General features: G+C 35.7%; 1 protein-coding gene across 3 annotated transcripts in view; it reads left to right on the top strand.

The window, feature by feature from the left end:
- The window catches only part of csmd3a (CUB and Sushi multiple domains 3a), a 647,261-nt gene that overhangs the window by 320,664 nt on the left and 301,356 nt on the right, over positions 1 to 25,241 (top strand). For all 3 annotated transcript variants that reach the window (XM_087287879.1, XM_087287878.1, XM_087287880.1), the window contains 3 exons: positions 3,304 to 3,491; positions 4,328 to 4,522; positions 21,290 to 21,406. In XM_087287879.1, the coding sequence (XP_087144005.1) occupies positions 3,304 to 3,491; positions 4,328 to 4,522; positions 21,290 to 21,406 (500 nt within the window). The remainder of the gene's footprint in view (positions 1 to 3,303; positions 3,492 to 4,327; positions 4,523 to 21,289; positions 21,407 to 25,241) is intronic.

The raw sequence follows: 25,241 nt of genomic DNA, 5'->3' as shown, positions 1-25,241 counted from the left end.
CAGGCGTTGTATTTTAACGAACTCCTCCTAGGGATTTTATCCGATCGACACCAAAATGGGGTTTTGTCATCTAAAGGCCTTGGCGATGTTAAATTGCGAAGCTTTAGAGTTTTTGTCGATGGGCGTGTCCGTGGCGGCCTCGCAAACTTTGACGATTCGCCACAAAACAGGAAGTCGTTATAACTCAGGCATGCATTATCCGATCTGCCTCAAAATTCACACGTTTGATAAGAGCCCTGACCTGAAAACGTTTACATGCCGATATCCAGATACAGTTACAGCGCCACCTGCTGGCCACAGGAAATGACATGTTTTACATCATAACAAACTCCTCCCACAAATTTTTTCGTATCAGCACCAAATTTGGGTTGTTTTATCTGAAAGCTCTAGCGATGATATATTGTGAAGATCTAGAGTTTTCGCAGAGGGGCGTGTCCGTGGCGGCATGACAAACCTCAAAGCTTCGCCATGGAACAGGAAGTCCTTATAACTCAAGCACACAATGTCAGCTCTGCCTGAAACTTCACATGGTTGATAAACGTCATCTCTTGAACACATCCTCATAACAATAATGAAGTGGGCATGGCAAAATGACTCGACAGCGCCACCTAGAAAAATTAAACGGACGAGCCCCTGATCTACGAATCATGCACATGCACGAAAATTGGCACACACCTTAAACATGCCAAAACATACGAAAAAGTCTCTTGGAGCCATAACTCAAACCCAACAGGAAGTCGGATATTTTTAACTTCCTGCGGCAAATAAGTGGCATTTTTGCCATTTCCAGGCTTTGTATCTTAACAAACTCCTCCTAGGGATTTTATGCTATCGACACCAAAATTGGGTTTTGTTATCTAAAGGCCTTGTCGATGTTAAATTGCGAAGCTTTAGAGTTTTTGTCGATGGGCGTGTCCGTGGCGGCCTCGCAAACTTTAACGATTCGCCACAAAACCGGAAGTCATTATAACTCAGGCATGCATTATCCGATCTGCCTCAAAATTCACATGTTAATATAAGTCCAGACCAGAACAAGTTTACATGCCGATATCCAGATACAGTTACAGCGCCACCTGCTGGCCACAGAAAATGTCATGATTTACAAAGTAATAAACTCATTCCACAAATGTTTTCATATCAGCACCAAATTTGGTTGGTTGTGTATCTGAAAGCTCAAGCGATGATATAATATGAAGATCTAGAGTTTTCGCAGAGGGGCGTGTATGTGGTGGCATGACAAACCTCAACGCTTCGCCATGAAACAGGAAGTCCTTATAACTTAACCACACAATGTCCAATCAGCCTGAAACTTCACATGGTTGATTAAATTTATCTCCTTAACAAATCTACATTGCAATATTGAGTCACAGTCCTAGCGCCACCTACTGACAGAAGGAAGTTTGGCATAAATCTGTGATTTTCTCAAGTTTTTTATATATATCAGCTTAAGATATTATTGTTCACTGATTTCTGTCATCCTGAGGCCACCGGGTGGCGGTGAGCCCGGGTGCGAGGTCCCTATCATCGCTGCTTGCAGCTTTAATTCAGTTTTGTTTTGTGTGTGAGTGTTGCTGTTGATATTGTTATAATATTTATTATAATTGTTATAATAAGTTGTAATATTTAACAATATTGTGATGATAATGATATTTAAGATTTGTAAAGTCATACAGCTCTGGATAACTTGAAACAGTGACCACTACCCTCCTGAAGAAAAAAAAGAAAAAAAAAAGCTGGTTAGCTGGTTTTAGCTGGTGGACCAGCCTGGTTTTAGATGGGTTTTGGCCGTTTCCAGGCTGGTTTCCAGCCATGTCCAACCTGGTCTTAGCTGGTTAGGGTGGGAGATGACCAGGTGAAACCAGCTTGCCCAGCCAAACCAGCTGATCAAGCTGGTATTAGCTGGTCATTTTCCAGTCTGACCAGCTAAGACCAGGCTGGAAATGGCTGAAAACCAGCCTGGAAATGACCAAAACCCCTCTAAAACCAGGCTGGTCCACAAGCTAAAACCACCCAACCAGCCTAGTCTGGTTTAAGCAGTTTTTTTTCAGCAGTAAGTCTCTCTTCTCTCTTTTTACTTTTTTTCAACTGTGGACGCACAGCACGCATCGACAAAAATGCGAGACATAGCTGGTGGTTAAAACATAAGGCACGTAGGGCACATAAGCACAAAATGCTCGCACCCGATAGTAAATCATTCAAAAAGCGCATTCGATATAGTCGGCCCCTTACAGTATGTGTGAATATTTTTTGAAATATAATTTATTTCTACAATATAGGAAAAAAATATTATGATTATCAATGATAAAAAAAAAAAAGTTTATTTATGCTTATTTATTTATGTTTCCTTCAAAAAACGTTTGATGTTGAAAAGTTGGGAAACATTTTTTTTTTAAGACATTGTTTTAATAAAAAAAATAACAAAAAAAATTATATATATATATATATATATATATATATATGTGTGTGTGTGTGTGCGTGTGCGTGTGCGTGTGCGTGTGCGTGTGCGTGTGCGTGTGCGTGTGCGTGTGCGTGTGTGTGTGTGTGTGTGTGTGTATGTATTGGTGGTAAATTGAAGTACAAAAAGCTGGTAATGATAAATTCCCTTGACTGTTTTTATCTAATATATTAAATATAATTCTATAATGGCTGTTCTTATCTAATATATTGTTAGGCGCAGCATGGTGGCTCAGTGGTAAGCACTGTTGCCTCACAGCAAAAAGGTTGCTGGTTCAAGTCCTGGCTGGGTCAGTTGGCATTTCTCTGTGGAGTAACTAAATTGACCTTAGTGTGTGAATGTGAGAGTGTATGAGTGTTTCCCAGTACTGGGTTGCGGCTGGAAGGGCATCCACGGTGTAAAATAAATGCTGGAATAATTGGTGGTTTATTCACTGTGGTGACCCCTGATAAATAAAGGACTAAGCCGAAGGAGAATAAATGAATGAATGAATGAATGAATGAATGAATAAATGAATGAGTGAATGAAAGAGTGAATGAGTGAATAAATGAATGAATGAATGAATGAATGAATGAATGAATGAATGAATTATATATTGTTTTAAACTAAAAGGTAACTAAAAAGTCACTTTGTCCAACTTCATAGTTGAATTTTCAACATCAAAAGTCAACAGACCAGAGATGAACATCCCATAATGCAAATCATAACCGTAAACAAACAGAAAATACTTGTGAATCACAAAATACAGAAACTGTTAATTGAAAAATATTTTTATTTATTGTGCCACTGCAAAAGTCAATAGATAATTTAATTTGCAGTGTTTTGATTCTTTCCATGTCTTCTCTCAGTTTTAGCATTGAGCCCAATTATGACTTCTTATACATCTACGACGGACCTCACAGCAACAGTCATCTGATCGGCACCTTCCAAGACAGCAAGTTGCCAGAAAAGGTTGAAAGTAGCTCCAACATCATGCACATCGCCTTCCGCAGTGATGGGTCAGTCAGCTACACAGGCTTCCATCTGGAATACAAAGGTATGCTGTTGACGTCACCTTGAATTTTCATTATCACACATGACTAAAATGAATAGAATTAGTATTATGGACTGTCACAGACTTCAAACTACATAAATATACAGCCAACTCGATTGTTTTCACTCGATTGAATTGCCGTTATCAGCTGTTTTCAGATAGCTATGGGACCTACTGGTAGGCTCAGAAGGCTGTTATCATCCATCCACATGGTTGATCATCTATAGATAGATCAATATCTATAGCTGATATCTATAGCTGTGGCCGGAAGTTAACAAGAATTATTTATATCATTTATTAAATTTCTAATTAATTGTATTTTATTAGTGTCTACCCCAACCCCAACCCTAAACCCAACCATCACAGTACTATAAAAACAGATCTGGATCTGGAGTCTTTTCTATTAGTATAGCTGATTAATTATGTGGATGGATGATAACAGCCTTTTAAGCCCCTATTTGCCCATATCTATCAGCTGATAACCACTGATAATGCCCATTCAATTGAGTGATAACATTCAAAGCGGGTGCAAATATAACTAATTTTCTTTAAAAACAACCCATATGTGTGTGTGTGTGTTTAGTGTTTGCTCAATCTGTATTCGTGCTCTGGAGCGCTGCACATATCGATTTGTATTGACTGCGTTGACCAAATGCTGACAGAGTGTTCCTTTTCATGTGCCCTGTTCCTTTAAGATGGCCGTGATATACTATTTTAAGACGCTTGACCACAAAAACTGGAAAGTTTGAAAGGTTGACAGTGACTCACCGCTTGGCATTTCGTTTCATCTTCTTCAGCTTTATCATTCGCCATATGTCTTGTGTTCCTCTCCCGTATAGCTAAACTGCGTGAGGCCTGTTTTGACCCGGGCAGCGTGATGAATGGCACGCGGTTGGGTGGAGACTATAAGCTGGGCTCCACTGTGACCTTCCACTGTGATCCAGGCTACCAGCTACAGGGATATTCCAGCCTCACCTGCGTCATGGGCGCCACCAACAGGCCTGAGTGGAACAGAGCTCTGCCCAGCTGCCAAGGTACAGTCACATCTGCATCGTGGGAACAACCCCTTTATCTGTCTATGAGCCGAAATATACAGTACACACTGTAAAACATATGAGTATATTAGCAGTGTTTCATATTTTGTGATTCATGTTTTAATTTTTTTTACGTTTATTTCTGTTTGTTAATTGCATTATGAGACAGACCTCTGTCTTTCAATGTTTATCCTTAAAAAGTTTAAAGAAGTGACTTATTAATATTTTTAATTGTTTAAAGTGATATATTGTCTGTTTTGGTGTTTTATATTACAGTACAAAAACCTTGCAATGAGCTGTCAGTACATTTTCTATTTTTTTAATAGACCTATTTTTTTACACTCACTGGCCACTTTATTAGGTACACCTGTCCAACTGCTCTTTAACGAAAATTTTTATTCAGCCAATCACATTTCAATGCATTTAGGCATGTAGACATGGTCAAGACGATCTACTGCAGTTGAAACCGAGCATCAAAATGGTGAATAAAGGTGATTTAAGTGACTTTGAAAGTGGCATGGTTGTTAATGCCAGACTGGCTGGTCTGAGTATTTCAGAAACTGCTAATCTACTGAGATTTTCATGCACAATCATCTTTAGGAATCACATTGAATAGTCCAAAAAAGAGAAAATAACCATATTAAGCTAGTTCTGAAGGCAAAAGGCGGTCCACCCCAGTACTAGTAAGGTGTACCTAATAAAGTGGCCGGTAAGTGAAATATAGTCCCATAATTATTATAATTTTTTTACAGTGCATGTTAAAGTTTAAAAAATAAATAAATAAATATATGAGCATCAGTGTGCATGCACTTTTAATAATCCCTCTTATTTTGCTCAATTAAATCACATTTCACATTACACCCCCTAACAGGGACCTAGAGCCAAAGGGGGACATTTTTCAGGTCCCCTCTTGTATGTACCTTAAATAATGTTGAAATCGAGTAGTACCTGAACAGATAAATAAAGAGACGGACAGACAGACAGACAGATATTTAGATAGATTAAATGATGGATGGAAGGATGGATAGAAATAACAATAACACAGGAAATTACAGGAAATTTGTTAATAAAACTTGAGCTAAAATGTAAATAACAAACTGAAACTATGAAGATGGAAACATTCAGAATATGATTAAGCACTATAATAAATCAGTGTTTGAATAATGCTAACAGATGGTGCTGTAAGGAAACACAAAATGCCTTTGCAGCCTGTTGTACTGAATAATCTGACAGGAATCGAGGAGTGTTGAATGACCTTTCGCTAATAAAAGAAGCAGATGTAAGGCATTTCTGTGACCTTTCACACTGCCTGATGAGACACAATCAAATGAACTATCAGAATCACCTCATTACAGGTGTCTGTTTCATGGGTTTACATGCAAATCTATAAACTCACCAACATGGAAAGAAGTTGTTCCCTCTTCTTGACTATTTCTGAGAGAGAAAAGCTGTCAGGTAAAGCGTGATTTACTCAGGCAACTAAAGAAAGAAGGATTTGTGAGATCAGATTCATTCAGATGTGGAGCAAACCAGTATATATTTACTGGTAAACTTCACTTAAAACAGTTATGAATCACAAAATATGGAAACTAAAATAAGATATATTTTCACAGTGTACATCAATATTACACTTTAAATTTCAAGTTACATGCATATTTATTGTGCTTGATTAACTAATATTTTTTTACATGTAAAATAATGTTGTTTTACTTGTGTAATTATAAATATGACATGTCTTGTTGACTACAACTAACAGAAATCATGTAATATTTTTATTTTTATACAATTTTATTAGACATATATAAATAATGCTCACCGCAAGCTACTCAATGAATCTGGTAGTGACACAGCAGGATCCCACAAACCAGTCAAAAGTCCATTACCCATAAATGGATTGTTCCCTGTGCAGACAGAATAGCGTTTTTCTCAGAGAGTTCTTTGAATCCTTGTACTTTAATAGAGGACACAAGTGTCTGCTAGAGAAAGGAGTTTTCGCATGGTTGAGCGTGAGGCGTCCTGACACGGCCTTGAATTGATATCACACAGAAGTGGTCTGAAGGCTAGTCTATTGATTTCAGAAAGATTTTTTTTTTTTTTTTTTTTGCACACATAGCATTGAAGACAGAACTATTATGCCCCCAATTTATGTTTAACATAGAGCAGTTCTTTTCAACACATTTTTTAAGCATAATAGTTTTAATAAGTAATTTCTAATAACTAATTTATCTTATCTTTGCCATGATGACAGTACATAATATTTACTAGATTTTCACTTTTCAAGGTGCTAGTATTCAAGTGAAATTTTAAGGATTAACTAGGTTAATTAGGCAAGTTAGAGTAATTAGGCTAATAATTATATAACAGTGGTTTGTTCTGTAGACAATCTGAAAAAAATGCTAATAATATTGACCTAATTTTTTTATTTTTTAATCTAGAAGAAACAGAACAAATAAGACTTTCTTCAACAATGCAAACTTGAATATAGTTAATTTGAGATTTATTAGAAATTCTTAATCAAATAAGGCTGCAAAGATGGATTTAATTTCTATTATCCTCCCTTACACACATTATTGTCTGATAAGTTGGTCTGACACAAAATCTACAGTTTTTAAACCTCCGCAATTATTATATAAACAAGAACTTAACATTTTAGATAAAAAAAAAAACTGCTTTGTTTTCATAACTGTATATTTTAAAAACCCATAACCTGCTTAGTTGGGAAAACATCAAGTTAAAAAATTGTGTAGTTTACAAGATTATACATGGTTTAGCTGCATGGGCAATTGATTTTTCCAAGGGGCCACATTAGAATCTGGGTTTTATGTGTTTTAAAATAGAAAACATTCTGTGAAATTATTAATATTAATATATTATAATAATATTAATATTATTAATAAACATTCATAAAAACTCTAAAATTTAAAAAAAGAATCAATTTCACACGCAAAAAAGTATTTGAAAGTATTTTAAGACCAGCATCACAATATCAACTTCATATAAATGCCACAGGGTTATTTGTTTGTTGGCTTCATCTTAGTTAATTTTTATTTATTTATTTATTTATTTATTTATTTATTTATTTATTTATTTATTTATTTATTTATTTATTTATTTATTTATTTATTTATTTAATCATTTATTTATCTGTCTGTCTGTCTATCTTGATTCTATCTTAATTGATTGATTGATTTGATTGATTGATTTTTTTTTTATGTTCAGAGAGAGAATTCTAGCCTATGTTGAGCTGAGCAAGTGCACTGAAGTCAGACAATTTGACAGCTTGAATGTGAGGTGTATATGTGATGTAATGATCATTACTGAGAGAGGGTCTGTATCTGGATTTGATAAATCGTTAATCTGAGGTAATTAGTCTTCCTTTATAACTGTGTAATTTCATACAAAGCGTGAAGCTGCCTTGTTGGTTCCTGTCACATGACTCTTGGTTCGCTCGTGGCACTCTAAAATGTTAAGATTTTTTCAACATGCCACACCTGTAAACTGTGAGCATGACATACCACATGTGCATCCCTTCCTATTTGCGCGATGAACCCACGCATATCCATTTGAAATAACGAAACTGATTGCGCAAAACAAGACACTATATCTGAAAGTCTTTTTTTTTTGTGAACTCGCAATATCAGACCTGCACATTGCAAGGCCCTGTTTGCGGTTGAATTTAAATTAAATAAATACTTAATGCTGGCCGATCAAAGAAGTCCAGCAGGCCGCATGTGGCCATGTGCACCATTGCTTGCCATTGTAGCCTATTGCCAATGCCGTTTGTTGTCTGTCTATTTGGGCTGTTAAATTTGCCATTTTGCAAAGAATTGGATCCAGAATAAGAAATGCTTTGATTACATTTCTATTGAATTCATGACTTTTTTCAAACTGTGGCTGAAAACTGAAAAAAAAAAACTGTAAATATTAGAGAAAACACATGTAAACCAATATACAGTCAAATCTATTGGGAGTATAGGACATAGCCACTATTGACCTCCTCCATCCATACTTGTACAGAACATAGACCTCCACCGTTTTGGTTTGCAGACTGATTGCTAACTGAAGATTTGTGTGACGGAGTGTCAAACTGGTGCTTCAGTGAATTCATGCTGATCTTGTTGGTTTCTAATGGTTAGGAATAGATGGTTTCTGTTTGGTTACCATAGCTAAAACAATGGAGTTTGGACTGCTTGAATGACATCTGTGGTAACTGTTTTGAAAAATGGTGGGGAAAATGTGTCAACCCAACGAGAAAGGGTTTACACATTTGCAAGACCTGTCTTCTGCTCTGCTGGGATAGTGATAATGAAAATGAAGTGGAATCTAGTTTCTTTAACCAGGTCAAAGCAAACTAGAAAAAATGTAAATGTTATGACACTGTTAGAGTATTTAGCAAGTAAAATGTTGCATTTTGACCATGAGCGCCACTGTTTAGGCCTGTGTGTAAACTGTTTTGAAAAGGTGGAGTTTCAGTTGTCTGCTGCATCTAAGCAATTAAGAAAAACTGCAATGTTAATCTGTTTCATATGATCCAGTCTGAGTAAGTTACCACTTAAAAACTAATTAATTATGTCTTAATCCGTTCTTCCTGTTTGAAAAGAAACTTTGAAACTGCGTCACGGTGATTGGATCGCGTCACTGTGACAAATCTCTAATTCAATGATTCAATCAGAGGGAGTTACAAGGTAAAAACTCACTGAATCAAATTATTCAATCAGAGCAAGTTACAAGGCAAAAACTCACTGAATCAAATGATTCAGTCAGAGCGAGTTATCAGTTAATAACTCGCTGAGTCAAACAATCCAGTCAAAGTAAGTCCAGTGTTATGACTCAATTCAACCAGTCAGAGTGAGTCTCCAGTTAACAAATGTCTGATTCAAATGATTCAATCAGAGCGAGTTACAAGGTAAAAACTCGCTGAATCGAATGATTCAGTCAGAGCAAGTTATCAGTTAACAACTCACTGATTCATTGTATCCAGTCATAGTGGGTTACCAATTAACAACTCCCTGATTAAATTGATTCTGTCAGTCTCCAGTTAACAAATTTCAAATTTAAATGATTCAGCCAGTTCGAGTCACCAGTTAACAACTCATTGATTCAATTTAGCCAGTCAGACTGAGCCTCCAGATAACAAATCTCTGATTCAAATAATCCAGTCAGTCAGAGAGTTACTAGTTAACAAATTATGATTTAATAAGACTTAATTAAGGTAAATAACTGATTCGCTTTATTCAGTCTGAGCCAGTCTCCAGTTAACAACTTACAGAGTCAAATGATCCAGTCAAAGTGAACCTCCAGTTAACAAATATCTGATTTAAATGATCTCAGACTAGGTCAGAGTGAGCCTAGTGTCATGACTCACTGTTCATCCAGTCAAAGGGAGTCTCTTTTTAACAAACAAAGAAAAACTGCAATGCTTAAAAACTCAAAGATGTCTCGTTATACAGTCCGGTACAGACATCCTGTCAACACGCTGGAATTCACGCAAAGATCCAATCGCCGTGACGCAGTTTCAAAGTTTCTTTTCAAACAGGAAAAACGGATTTGCTTAAATTTTGCAAAAACAACCGAATGTTCACTTTATTTGTGAAATATATGTGTCCTAGTGTTTTAGCAGCGTGGGTCACGTATATGACTGTCAACATCTCAAAAAATGTGTCTTGGTGTTTCGTGACCCTTTAACGACTGGCTAAACCTTGTTATGAAATAAAACTAATAAACTTAACTCCAGAAGAAACATAATATTATCAGATATACTGTGAAAATCCATTTCCCTGTTAAATTATGACTTCAACTGTAGATGCATGCATGGATAGCCTGGCTATGTCTGTGTTTGGATGAGTTTGTGTTGGAACGAGTCTCCATCCGCTGGAACAGAAAGCGATGTTGTTTGGTTGCAGTGCAGCGGGTAACAGCTCACAATGACTCACTAATGGCTCATTGTTCTGCGCTGTTTTGCAAATGATCTGCTGGCATAAAGCTTGACACATCTCCTAGGAGAGAAAAGAAAAGTTTATATTTTGCATTCAGCATATTCCTTGATGTTTCTCGATGTGCCTGGAGATCTGGACTGAAGTTATACTTTAGCGTGAGCTGTGTCTCTAACTACTTGCTGACAGATGCATGTTGAATAGATTTAGACCACAGTGAACACTTTCATTCATTTTTACTGCTTTATTGCAAGCTTCTGGTCTAATTGAGAACGATTCATTATTTTATTCCAAATGAGTTTTATTATTTGTTTGTCATTGATTATAATAATGTGTTTTATTCCCCTCTCATCGAATATTGTTTTACACATTTTGATATCTAGTATGAAAATATGTAGTATGACTCAATCTTCACCTGTTAATGATTCACTGTATCAGTCACAATGACTTTCCAGTTAACGATTCTTTGATTCAAATGATTCAGTCAGAGCAAATTGACAGTTAACAACTCACTGAATTAATTGATTTGGTCAGAGCGAGTTACCAGATTCCAACTTATTAATTCAATTTATTCTATCAGAAAGTTTCCAGTTAAAAATTCTCTGATTCAAATTATTCAGTCAGTGCGAGTTGCAAGGATAAAAACTCACTGAGTCAAATAATGTAGTCAGAGCGAGTTACCAGTAACAACTCACAGATTCAATTTGTTCAGTCAGGAGTTTTCAGTTAATCTGTTTCAAATGATCCAGTCTGAGTGAGTTACCTCTTAAAACTGATTAATTAGGTCTTAATTAGGTTAAATAGCTGATTCAATTTATTCTTCTGGGTATTATACCATTATATCAGTTCACCAGGTTAAAACGTACTGATCCAGTTAGAGTGAGTTACCAGTTAACAACTCGCTGAGGCAAATGATCCAGTCGGTAAGTCTAGTGTTATGAATCAATGCATCCAGTCAGAGTGAGTCTCCAGTTAATAAATCTCTAATTCAAATGATTCAATCTGAGCGAGTTACAAGGTAAAAACTCACTGAATCAAATGACTCAGTCAGAGCGATTTATCAGTTAACAACTCACTGATTCATTGTATCCAGTCATAGTGGGTTACCAATTAACAACTCCCTGATTAAATTTATTCTGTCAGAGTCTCCAGTTAACAAATTTCACATTCAAATGATTCAGCCAGTTTGAGTTATCAGTTAACAACTCACTGATTCAATTCAGCCAGCCAGACTGAGTCTCCAGGTAACAAATCTCTGATTCAACTAATCCAGTGAGAGCGAGTTTACAGTTAACAAATTATGATTTAATAAGACTTAATTAAGGTAAATTACTGATTCGCTTTATTCAGTCTGAGCCAGTCTCCAGTTAACAACTTACAGAGTCAAATGATCCAATCAAAGTGAACCTCCAGTTAACAAATACCTGATTCAAATGATCCAGTTAGAGTGAGTTACCAGTTTAAACTGATTAAATTAGACTTAAGTTAAAGAATCTATTTTATTTATTAAGTCAGAACGGGTCTCCAGTTAACAACTCACTAATTCGAATAATCCAGTCAGAGTGAGCCTAGTGTCATGACTCACTGTTCATCCAGTCAAAGGGAGTCTCTTTTTAACAAATATCTGATTCAAATGATTCAATCCAGGCAAGTTACAAGGATAAAAACTCACTGAATCAAATGATTCAGCCAGAGTGAGTCACCAGTTAACAACTCACTGATTTAATTGATCGAGTCAGAGTGAGTCTCCAGTTAATACATTTCTTATCCAAATGATTTAGTCAGAGCGAGTTACAAGAGTAAAAAAATCACTGAATCAAATGATTCAGTCAGAATGACTTACCAGTTAACAAATCTCTGATTGAAAGGATTCTGTAAGAGTGAGTTACCAGTTACAACTCAATGAATCAATTGAATCAGTCAAGGTGAGTCTCCAGTTAACGAACCTATGATTCAAATGATCCAGTCAGAGTAAGTTACCAGTTAACAACTCACGGATTAAATTTTTTCAGTCAGAGTGAGTCTTCAGTTAACCAATCTCAGATTTAAATGATCCAGTCATGAGTTACCAGTTAACACCTCACTGAGTCAAATGATCCAGTCAGAGTGAGTTACCAGGTAACAACTTACCGAGTCAAATGATCCAGTCAGAGTGAGTTACCGGTTAACAATTCACTGATTCAATTTATATAGTCAGAACAAATCTCCAGTTAACAAATCTCTGATTCAAATGATCCAGTCAGAGTTAGTTTACAGTTACAACTCACTGAATCAAGTATTCTAATCAGAGCAAGTTTCCAGTTAACTACTCACTAAGCCAAATGATAAATTCAGAGCGAGTTACCAGTTAGTAACATCTCATTGTTTTAATTAATCCAGTCAGAATGAGTCTCCAATTGACAAATTTCTAATTCAAATGATCCAGTCAAAGTGAGTTACGCGTTAACACCTCACTGAGTCAAATGATCCAGTCAGAATGAGTTACAAGTTAACAACTCACAGAGTCAAATGATCTGTTCAAAGTAAGTTACCAGTTAACAACTCACTGATTCAGTTTATCCATTCAGAGCAAGTTTCCAGTTAACAACTCAATGAGTCAAATGATCTGTTTAAAATGAGTTACTAGTCAACTACTCACTGGTCAATTTCTTTAATCAGAGCGAGTCTCCAGTTAATAAATGTCTGATCCAAATGATCCAGTCAGAGTGAGTTACCAGTTAAAAAACTCAATAAGTCAAATGATCCAGTCAGCGAGTCTCAAACTCACTAAGTCAAATGGTCCTGATGGGAACTTTGGTACATGATCCTTTGTGCAGGGAAGTTGCTTGGTGTAACACACTGCATTCAATCAGGAAGGAGTCTCCAATCACTTTGCTTATTCAGATGATTCAGTCAGAGTGAGTCTCCAATTATGATTCAATAAACCAGCTGATCCAGTCATTTCCAGATCCGCTCTTTTGTAATTAAAGTCATGCAAAAAATCAAAAGTACATCATCATACTATCAGCACTTTGACTCAAGGTCTTGATTTGTCTATTTTGTCCACCTCTATCCTTTTTCCTCTATTTTTACTCCTGAAGTGTTGGTTTCCGTCTGCTGCCAATTAGCAGGCAGTGGGTGTCGTGATGGAGGACGAGACGGCGGTGGCAGGACTCTCCACTGCTGCCAGTCTCTTCATAGACCTCTGCTCTTCAGCCTGCACACCATTGATTAATAATGGATGTGTTTGTGTGGGGGTCTCGCGCTTGGACTGTCGTATGCATGCACAAACCCACAGGGGCATCTGACGGGGCGTCTGACGGCTCTCTTACACTCACTCCTCCACCTGTACGAGCGACTCGCGGGTGAGAAGAGATGCTGGATGATCTGCTTGGGTTTTATTTGTGCCTCTGGAGAGATGAGCTGAACATGCTGTACTTCTGCATGTGTGGAGACTGAGGGGAATTATGGAGGAGCTCGAGGAGCTTGATCCTAAACACATGAAGTCACAATGCTTGACTGCTTTTCTATGACTACATAAAGAGGTATATAAGAGCAGACTGATACGTTTACAGTGGCTTAGTATATTTTATCTGAAGAATGCACACACTATTTTTATGTGAAACTGTATATTTTACAGTAAAGATATACAATGCTGTACATATAATACAGCATGATAAATGGTGTAAATACAGTGATCTTGCTGTTATTGATTAAGAGGAAGCTACTGTGGATTCTACAGGAAATTGTTTACAGTGTACGTATAATTAATAAAGTCGGAGATGTTTAATGTAATTTGTCCTTGATTATACATTTAGTTATTAGTTTCTATTTAACTATTGTTTTGTTTTCTTATTTGTAAAGGTTTTAATTTATTGTGGTAAGCCTAGGGCAATATGATTTATTTTTTTAAGTACTAGGATTTGAGTAAATTTAGTCATAAAACATTGTAAAACATAGCTTGAACATTTGTATCTTTAACATTTGAACTGTGTTTTATTTAGTGTTAATTTTGCTTATTGCTTGAGATAAGTTGATAGTCATTTTAATGCATGGAAAAGCAGTATATTCAATAGATTAAAATGCCAATTTAGATGGTCAAAAATCTCACTAATTTGTAATCAAGTAATAACTGCAAAATGTAACAAAACATAACATTAAACTTAAATTGAACTTAAGCTTAACTTATATAACCCAACGTTTAATGTAATCTTTACCTTAACTTAACATGAACTTAAACTAACTTAACTTAACCTTACTTTATTTCAAATTTAAGATTAATCAAAACTTAACTAAACTTAACTTTAACTTACTTAACCTCTAACTTAGCTTAGCTAACTTTAGCCTAAATTAGATTTAAACTTAAATCTGTTTTTAACATTAAACTTAACATTAAACTAAACATTAAACTAAAAGTTTAACTTTACTTAACATCAAATTTAACATTAAACAAAATTAAACTTAGCTTTAAACTTTAACTTAACCTTAAACATAGCTAAGCTTACCTTAATTTAACTTAAATTAGCGTAACTAACCCTAAACTTAACTTTAACTTAAATTTAACTTCAAGCATAACTAAACTAATCTTAAACTTAACTTCAACTTTTTAACATTATACTTTAACATTAACTTGGACTTAACTTTAAACTTAAACTTGAACTTAATTTAACTACTATTTAACTTAAAATAAACTTAAAATAAATGTAACTTTTTCTTAGTAGCTTAACTTAACTTTAAACAAAATTTAACTTAATTTTAAATTTAAACTTGAACTTAATTTAATTTAACTTTAACTTCGGTTAGCTTAGCTTAATTTAACTTAAATTAGCTCAACTAACTTTAAACTTGAACTTAACTTACAGTAGCTTAAATCACAGTAGCTTAACTTAACTTAAACTAAACTAATATTGAACTTAAAATAAACTTAAATGTATCTTTTACTTAAACTTAACGTGAATTATAATAACTAAAACTATAATAATAATTATATCTACTTTGCAAAAATGACAAACCTACATTAATAGATGCTCAAAGCTATTATGCAAGCAATAACAAAATAAGGACAAATTAATAAGGATGGGTAGCATTTGTTTAAATTGATCTCAAATAACTTCATGAAACACAGCATTTTAACACAATCTGCTCAGAACCTTCATTCTTTTTCAAGAAAAAAACAAAACAGAAAGCTCATAACACATCTTTTATTTTCTTCAGGAGCATTACTTGAAGGTTTGCAGCTTTCACAGTCACGTTTGAGTCCCTCAGTTTCTCCTCAGATCTCCAAATCATTCAAGCTATACTTTTGAAAAGAAACTCCAGCAACATTCATAACTCATTGTACCGCATGTATGCGCTTGGTCCTTTGAGAGAAGTCCTGCGTTTTTAGATTTGTGAAACTGCGGCAGCCGGGAGACGTTTGAATTGACGTGAAACATTGTAAACACTTTTCTTGTCAGCCGCACAGATGAACAATTATAAGACGAGTCACAAATTCAGCACTCTGATGTATTGCCTCTGTCATCCGCGTCATGTTTGCTAATCTTCTAGAATTAATATTTCACCATGCGATATTGTGGGATCAGCAATAATAAACCCACACCGGGACTTTGAATTCCACATCAAATAATGCAAACGGCGCTGCAGTTTTTTCCCCCACGTGTGCAAGTCAAAGGCTATAAATGTCACCGCAAAAAGAGATTTATGTATTTTCCAGACTTCCATGACTGGATGAAAGCTTCAGCCCGCTCCATTAGATCCTAATCACTTTTTATGCCACAATTATATCTGCCCATCGCTCTCTTACTTTATGCTAAATGCTTTCATTTATTGGGGAGAAATAATTCAGATGGGGACTAATCGATGGTCGTGCATAGACTGTATCTTTTCAGGTTGCATTTTAGAGTGTGAGATTGAAAAGTATTATTGTCAGGGCTATAATTCTGTTTGGAGGCGGTTGATGAATGACTGAACGCGGCAGTGTTAACAATGCGGCCATAACTCTTGCTCTGCCGCCACCGCTGTCATTTCAGGTCACATTATATAGATTTACAGCACACTGTATGTTGCCTTTTGTCTGACACAGTTCAAGTTCTGCTCTGAATAAAGCTTTAGTTATACAGTCAAAGTCAAAATTATTAACCCTCCTGTTATTCTTTTTCAAATATTTCCCAAATGATGTTTGAGCAAGGAATTTTTCACAGTATTTTCTATAATATTTTTTTCTTTATATTTGCTTTATTTCGGCTAGAATAAAAGCCTTTTTAAATAATTAAAATTTTAAATAAAAGCTTTTTATTATTAATTTTTTTTATATTATGTTTTTATTTTTGACCTTAAAACAACACAGAACAATGCAAAATCAACAACAACTATAAAGACAGAAAAGAAATACAAAAAATGATAAAAAGACCATTATTAAAACCATTATTATATCAGTTCCTCCAGTATTATACATGATTTAACAATGTTACACGTATATCTAGGCCAGTGGGCACAGCCAATATGGTGATCTTGCAGACGATGACAGGGTTGTACCTTTAAACTGTTATCCTTGGCATTTGACAGATAGTTAAAAAGATGGGTTCGAAGCCAGCAAGTTATCAGATAGATTGTGTCTAAGTCTCTCTAAATGTAAATTGCTAGAAAATTCTGAAAGCTATGGTTTAAAAAGTGGTATTGATGCCTTTTTTAAAAAAATTTTTAGACAAAAATTAGTTTTTTTAGCCATCACCTTTCCATATTGGATAGCTTTTTATATTTGATGACTGAACCCACGAAGTGAGTCAGACCAACCAAAAACAGCGATTGCTGGATCAGGGTCGAGGTCACAGCCATTTTTTATTTATTTTAAAAAATTAAAGGTCAGTAATATTAGCCCTTTTAAGCAACATAGTGTTTTTAATGGTCTGCAGAAAAAAAACAGTTAAGCCTTCTTTACACTGCACATGACAAATGTCAAGAGACAGACCGGAAGTCTTCCATTTCCAATGGAGAGCCGTCTGGGAGCTGCGTTGAGCTCCGATCATCTCCAAATGCTGAAAATTCGGATCCGAATTGAGCTGCGGATCAGTTGAAATATTTGAACTCCTGCGACTAGACCGTATGCGACCGGCCGACCGCATGTGATGTATTCCAGTGTTGTACAAGCAGGTCTGTGTGCGCGAGATGAGAAATAGGAGTTTATTTGGTCATTTTTTTTTTATAACAAAAAGTCTATATTTTAAAAAAAAGCATTTCTGTTCTTAAATGTAAGTAATATGTTTATATGTTTATTTGGCCAATTTATTTGTTTTAACACTCGCATTTTGTGTTGGGACAACATAAAGGAATCGTGTTGGTCCAACTAAATGCTTAGGGGATTTGTAGTACCCAGCATGAGTTACGTGGGATTGAATTAAGAGAGGTAAATGTTAACAATAAAGTAATCTTAGGTGTTTAAAGTAAATAGAAAGACTTGTTGGAGTTGAATCTTCATTGTAGTTTGAAGATTTAGAAGATTAAGAGAGGTAAATGTTGACAATAAAAGTAATCTTAGGTGTTTAAAGTTAATAGAAAGACTTGTTAGAGTTTAATCTTCATTTTAGTTTGAAGATTTAGAAGATTTTCATGTAATGCTTTGAGTTTTGAGATTACCTCCTTGCAGAAGCACTCATGTTTTGAGTGTCGGCAGCTTAATTAGCATAACTGCAATTTGTTGCTTTGCTCAGTGATCAATAACTGTCCTCAAATGAGTACTGAGATCAGTCTCAATCAACTGTATATGTAACTCATGAAATATGCTTAAAAATGGGATAATTAATGGAATCAATTCAAATAAAAGTATATTGAAACTTACTTCACCTAGTCATACATGATATCATCAGATCTGAAGTTGAAGGTAAATAAAAATACAAATGTATTTAAACTTTTATATGATAAAATCTTGTTGGACTAACTCAATTGCATTTATATATTTATATATATATATATATATTTATTTATTTATTTATTTTTTAGTTGGTCCTAAACAAATTTAGCAAATGGAAATCCAGCTCTCAATTAATTGAATTCATCCAATAAGATTTTTTTTTTTTTTGTAGTGTAATTAACTTAGTTAACCCTTTAAACGTCACTTTAAGCTGAATACTAGTATCTTGAAAAAAATATCTAGTCAAATATCATGTACTTTCATCATGGCAAAGATAAAATAAATCAGTTATTAGAAATGGAGCAGTGGGTCACACGATCGCCTCACAGCAAGAAGGTCACTGGTTTGTGTCCTGACTGGGTCATTTGGCGTTTCTGTGTGGAGTTTGCGCGTTCTCCTCGTGTTAGCGTGGGGTTTCCTCTGGGTGCTTCGGTTTCCCCCACTGCCCAAAGACTTGTGGTTCAGGTGAATTAAATAAGCTAAATTGTCCGTAGTGTATGTGTGTGAATGCAATAGTGTATGGGTGTTTCCCAGTAATGGGTTGCAGCTGGAAGGGATTCCACTGCGTAAAACATATGCTGGATAAGTTGGCGGTTCATACCGCTGTGGTGACCCCTAATGAATAAAGGGACTAAGCCGAGGGAAAATGAATGAATGAGTAATAATATTGATAGTCATATGTGCTTTTTCCAGTTTTTTTTTTACTGTGTGTCTCATGTTGTTAAAAGAGGTTGGCAACAAATAAAGATAAAAGAAAACAAGAAGAAAAAGAAAGATGACAGGGCACATTTGCATGACAACACTGCAATAAAAAATGGAAAATATGTTTTCTTTTTTTTTTCTTTTTTTTTGAAAAGTATTGTGTATAGATGACAGTGTTATCAAAATGATCCCTCTTCACATGCATCTGTGAAAATAACTAAAATTGCAGTATTATTCATGCCAGGTCAAAAAAAAAAAAAAAAAAAAAAACTGTTTCAAATGCTGTCTTTTCATAACATTCAAAATGCCCTTGTTTAGTACATAAATGGCCCAAAATCATTTTATTTACTGTTTTTATTGAACACTCTCATGTTAATGTGCCCATGTGCCTAACTAAACTATAAAATTAAAAAAAAAATCAAAGATTAATCAAGATTATATCTATAGTATAATATAAGCAGTCTACTTTGTATATATTATGTGTATGTAATATGCAGAAATACAAAACTATACAATTTACACAATTTCTTTGCATTTATATTTAAATTTACATATAGTTTATATCATATGCATATACATATATTATATTTAAATTTAAATATACATTTATTTTCTTAAATATAAACATGCATGTGCATTTATACTTTATATACTAAATAAATATACACAGTACCCGTACACACAAATTTTATGTCAAAACAAACTTATATTTTGGATGCTATTAATCACAATTCGTTTTTGCCCAGCACTTAATAATTTAATTTAATTTAATTTAATTTAATTTAATTTAATTTAATTTAATTTAATTTAATTTAATTTAATTTAATTTAATTTAATTTAATTTAATTTAATTTAATCTTATTTTATTCATTTTTTATTATTATTATTATTTTTATTTTTTATTTTTTTAATTTTATTACATTTTACCGACCACTATGCCAGTATATGATTTACACAGTGATGGTCTTCAAGTACTGGGAAGCACCCATACACACTCATTCATACTCACACTCGAACTAGGGTTTGGCCATGTCGACCAATTTGGCATTGTACAATGTCTAATGTGAAACATCGCGATGGACGATGGCATCAACATCATGTGAAAAGCATGGGGTTGGAGGCAGTGTTTGACAAAGTGCATGCAGCATTTCTGAAGAGCGAGATAGGATTCAGGGGTGGGAAGGGTGTGCAACTTATTTGAGGACCGGGTGGGAGGCGCGCAATTTTCGGATAATTATCACTCATTTGCGGGCATTATGAGTACCGCAAATGCAAAGAGACTCCAGGAACTTCTGGAAGACTTGGGATGTCTGAATCTAACATTTAACAACTATAGTGAGACGCGATCCAGCGGTACATCCTTGATAAACTGTCCGACGCACACTGCTCTCTGGAGCTCAGAGGAGCTCATGACTGTGTGTGGCTGTGTCGGTGTGTGGTCACATGATGTGCGTTTTCAGCGGACAGAGGGCTGTTCATAAATTCCAGGTAAAACACAGTGTAGATGTGGATCATTTTCGTTTTTAAAATGCCATTTTAAGAAGAAGACGTATTAGTGTAAATAGGGCCTAATTGTGTATTTTTCGCGAGCGGGTTCACAATGTGGGTGGGGCGGAGAATCGGCGATACCGGCTCAGCATCGTGTTGTCTATTGACCATCAGCAATGGAAGATGGCATCGTCTATCGACGAAACCCTACCTATAGCACATGGCTTTGGACTGTGGGGAAAAACACAGGGAGAACGTGCAAACTCCACAAGAAACCACAACTAGCCCAGCCGGGACTCCAACCAGTGACCTTTTTGCTTTGAGGTGTCAGTGCTAACCACTGAGCCTTTTATTTTATTTAATTTATTTTTTCATTTTATTTTATTTATTTTATTTTTATTTTTTTCATTTATTTTATTTTATTTTATTTTAACGTGACAGTATATTCAATACATAAAAAAGATTTTGAAGCCATTTATGTACTATGCCATTTGTTTTGGCCATTTTAATTACATTGGCATTTTGAATGTCATGGAAATACAGCTTTGAAAAAAAAGTGAACTGGCATGAATAATAATGCAGTTTTAGTCATTTTCGCAGATACATGTGAAAAGGTATCATTTTAAAAACTCTCATTTATTAAAGTCACTATTAAGCCACCATTATTGACTTGTTGATGGCATATAGTTGCCTATTTACTTGTATATTGAATATCAGCATGCATTCAGACTGAATTGATCTTTGGTGTCTTTTCTCCAGCTCCATGTGGAAGCCGCTCGACAGGTTCGGAGGGCACCATTCTGTCCCCAAACTACCCTCGCAACTACACTACCGGCCAGTCCTGCGTCTATGAGATTTCAGTTCCTGGAGAGTTCGGTAAGAACAGAGCTTTCAACCTATTATGTCGCTTATTACAAGATGTGGTTCAAAATAATGCATTAATTAATGGTTAATTTGTTCACAATTAAGCATTATTTGAAAACAAAAGCGCTACCAATTAAAGTTTACATCTTAACATTTTAAGGGTTATGTCATGCATCAGTTAAGCATGAGCAAACTAAATGTCTAAAATGTCATTAATTAAGTGCTATAAAAGGCAATTTGACCCCCTATTCTAAAGTGAATGTTATATCCACATTAATGATTGCACATATTGGGGAATAATTAAGTTTATTGACTAAAACAATCTAATAATTAAGGCTAAAATGTCATTAATACAGTGCTAATAAAGACAATTTGACCCCCTATTCTAAAGTGAAAGCTATATCCACATTAATTATGACACTTATTAGGAAATATTCAAGTTTGACTAAAACAATCTAATAATTAAGGCTAAGTTGTCATTAATACAGTGCTAATAAATACAATTTGACCCCCTATTCTAAAGTGAAAGCTATATCCACATTAATTATAGCATTTATTGGAACATATTCAAGTTATATCCACATTATAATAACCTCAAAATACCCCACAAATAATGTTTTATAACTCTTTAAAACTCTCCCTTAAAGGCTTTGATCCAAATTGTACAGTTTAGTATATTGTTAGTATGGATTGGTATGTTGTTATTATGTCCAATATAAAGTCAAAGGCAGTTATTTTACAATGGAAATCTATGGTACAGTTGCTAGGGATCCATAAGTGGTTGCTGGGGTGTGGCTAGTAACTCATCAGTGATTGGCAGATTGGAAGCCTGAGTTAATTGAGCCCAACCTTTAGTCTGTATGACAGTCTGGCGCAAAGTTATGTGGTCACAAAGTTTAGTCCAATGTTAAGTCAATAGGACTTTTCCGAATTTTCCAAGACAGTTTTCAGAAAACCATAAGTCGGATCAGTTGGAAAAGATATTGCAATATAATTCAGTATAGTTTAGAGGGTTTGGAGTTTGTTGGATGGTTGTAGTATGAACAGTCTAGGAGATGCGTTCCTAAAATAGTCTAAGAAGACGAAGAAGAAGTTTATGTAGTATAACAGTATGTTGGCTTTATCCAACCACCCTTAAAATTGAAAAAAACTTGTTACCAGTCACACCTGAGTATTTATCAAGTATTTATCAATACCAGAGGGGAAGGAAAGTTCAAGAAAAAGGGAAAGAATGTGTCAAAGGGTGCTTTCACACATGCCTTATTTAGTTCGGTTGAATCGCACTTGAGTTTGTTTTCCCTCTTGGTGCGGTTTGTTTGGGCAGATGTGAATGTAGCAATCGTACTCGAGTGCGCACCAAAAGTGGACAAAAAAAGCATACCAAGACCTCCTTTGAACAGATGGTCTCGGTACTCTTTCAAACGAATCATGGAGCGGTTTGTTTGTGGTGAGAATATGATCCAAACTAAAACAGACCCAAACGCAAAAAGTACTGCACCTTTTTAGACTAATCCAGCTGCTGTAGACCGATGCGCTCTGCATTATGGAATGTAGAGGAAAAATATTTGTTGACAGCGCTTTACCAACAATTTTAAATATAGAGAGAGAGGGAAAAACATTACCTGATGGATCGTTGGTAATATTTCCGCAAGTTGACCTTGTCGCAGTTTATTAAATTAATTCACTCCTCCTGAAATGACGTGCAATGCATTAAAACATTGTTTTCAACCACAGCCAAGCTTCATTCTCGAAATGTATAGTTTGACTAAAGTGATGCACACAAACTATATAGTATACTATATGAGCAGGGATACAATCAGTCAGCGCAGTCGTAACTCCATAGTAAAAAGTGTTTTTTTTTTTGTGTCTGCCAGTTTGTTTACTTGCGGGAGATCCATGGGATTTTTACGCACATGAATTTTGACCAATCGAAAAACAGTTCGATACACTTAATACAATCTGGCCAATGAATGATGGTTTTGTCAGATGACTGCATTTTAGTTCTTTTAAACTGGTTCGGACCAAAGCAATCAGTGTGGTGTGAAAACGACCCAAAGACGGCAGAAAATGCTACAATGTATCATTTATTGCCCTTGGTTTGGACCAAATGAAGCGAACTACAGATGTAAAAGCACCCAAAGGCCCAATCTCAATTCTATTTTTGTACCCCTTCCCCTTGGCCCTTACAACCGAGGGTTAAGGGGACGGGCTTCAAAATTTACCCCTAGGAATTGGGGCAGCACTAGAGCACCAGCACAGGTCATCATATGTCATCACAATCTCTTGCTTCATATGAGATCAGACGATCGCGAATGCTGTAGTTATTACAGGTGTGTTTTATTTTGGGAATTTATCTTCAGGAAATCACGGAAGGTATATGTTATGTTATCATAAAGATCTAATGTGGCAATAAGATCGTAATACTGTGCATTTAACACGGTGGCCATATTCAACTATGTAAACACACCAAAAAACATTAACATTATAGCAGACACTGTAAAAAGCCCATTCCCAGACATTACTGACAGGGTATTCGAGTGTCATCCAGTGTCAGAATGTTGTGGGACTGCTACACAGGAGTTATGATTAGGGATGATTATAGATCACAAAATTTTGCGTTTTTTATTTTACCGTTTCTTTTTTTTAAAGCATGACGGTAAAACATTAACGTGATTATGAATAAATTAAAACATGTGCTTGTTTGTTGTAAACATTTGTATTAATGACAAAAACATACTAGTTTGTGCATCTCCTTACTTCCGGGTGCTGCTGTGGCTGGTGTAGTCTGGGATATTTTCTTCCGCCTTGGTTTCGAGTGTGATCCTGAAAAATATTAATTCAAAGATGGATTCACTCCTTCCCCTTAGCCCTACTCCTTTAAGCAAAAGAGAATTGGGACACCCCTATGCCCCGTTCACACAGAGCTTCAGCATCAACGCTTGACTGAAGGTGTGTCTGAAGTTGGGGCTGAAGCGATCGTCATAGAAGCGTCAGCCAATGAAATTCAGTCAGCAATAGGCCACTGTCTTGCTCAGGGGTGGGCAAACTCGGTCCTGGAGGGCCGGTGTCTTGCACAGTTTAGCTCTAACTCTGATGAAACACACCTGCTTATAGATTTCTAGTGGTCTTGAAGACACTGATTGGCATGTTCAGGTGTGTTTGATTAGAGATGCAGGACACCGGCCCTAAACTATGCAGGACACCGGCCCTCCAGGACCAGGTTTGCCCACCACTGGTCTAGCTGGTGTATTTGCATACAGCGTTGCATACAGATTGGCTGACGCTTCCGTCGGCGCTTGAAAAGTTGAGCTAGTTCCAACTTCTGCAGCAAGCAACGCCTTTGAAGTGCCTCTGACGTCACACCTTCAAAGTGAATGGGAAGCATTGACGCTGACGCCCCGTGTGAATGGGGCGCTACCCCTTGGCGTGCACGTGCAAAACGAGGGGTAGTAGGGCCAAGAGGTAGAATTGGGATTGGGCCAAAGTCTGTCCTGGGCCTTTTTCTTTAGATTCCAGAGTTTTTGTTGTTTTATTACAAGGCACATTTAAGTCCGAGTAAAATCCATCCCTACGAGTGTGATGAATTTATTTTTACTATTAGATGCTGGCTATATTCATACACTGTTGCCACAGAACTGTGTTTAAAACGTGATTTTTTGCATGATAATACCCCTTTAATACAAATGATCATCAAGGAATATTAACAAAAGGCTAAAAGCTGCTATTGTACAGAACATACATGAGTGTGATAAAAGCCTTTTAGTGAAGGGGAAGAAAAAAAAGCGGAAATCGAGTTGCAGAAAACAGCAGTTCTTTTCATTTCTGAGAATTGCATTTGCTGTAATTG

The sequence above is a fragment of the Danio rerio genome, chromosome 16 (assembly GCF_052040795.2).
Source record: "Danio rerio strain M-AB ecotype USA chromosome 16, GRCz13ab, whole genome shotgun sequence".
Classification (NCBI taxonomy): domain Eukaryota; kingdom Metazoa; phylum Chordata; class Actinopteri; order Cypriniformes; family Danionidae; genus Danio; species Danio rerio.
This window is presented reverse-complemented; position numbering and strand designations above follow the sequence as displayed.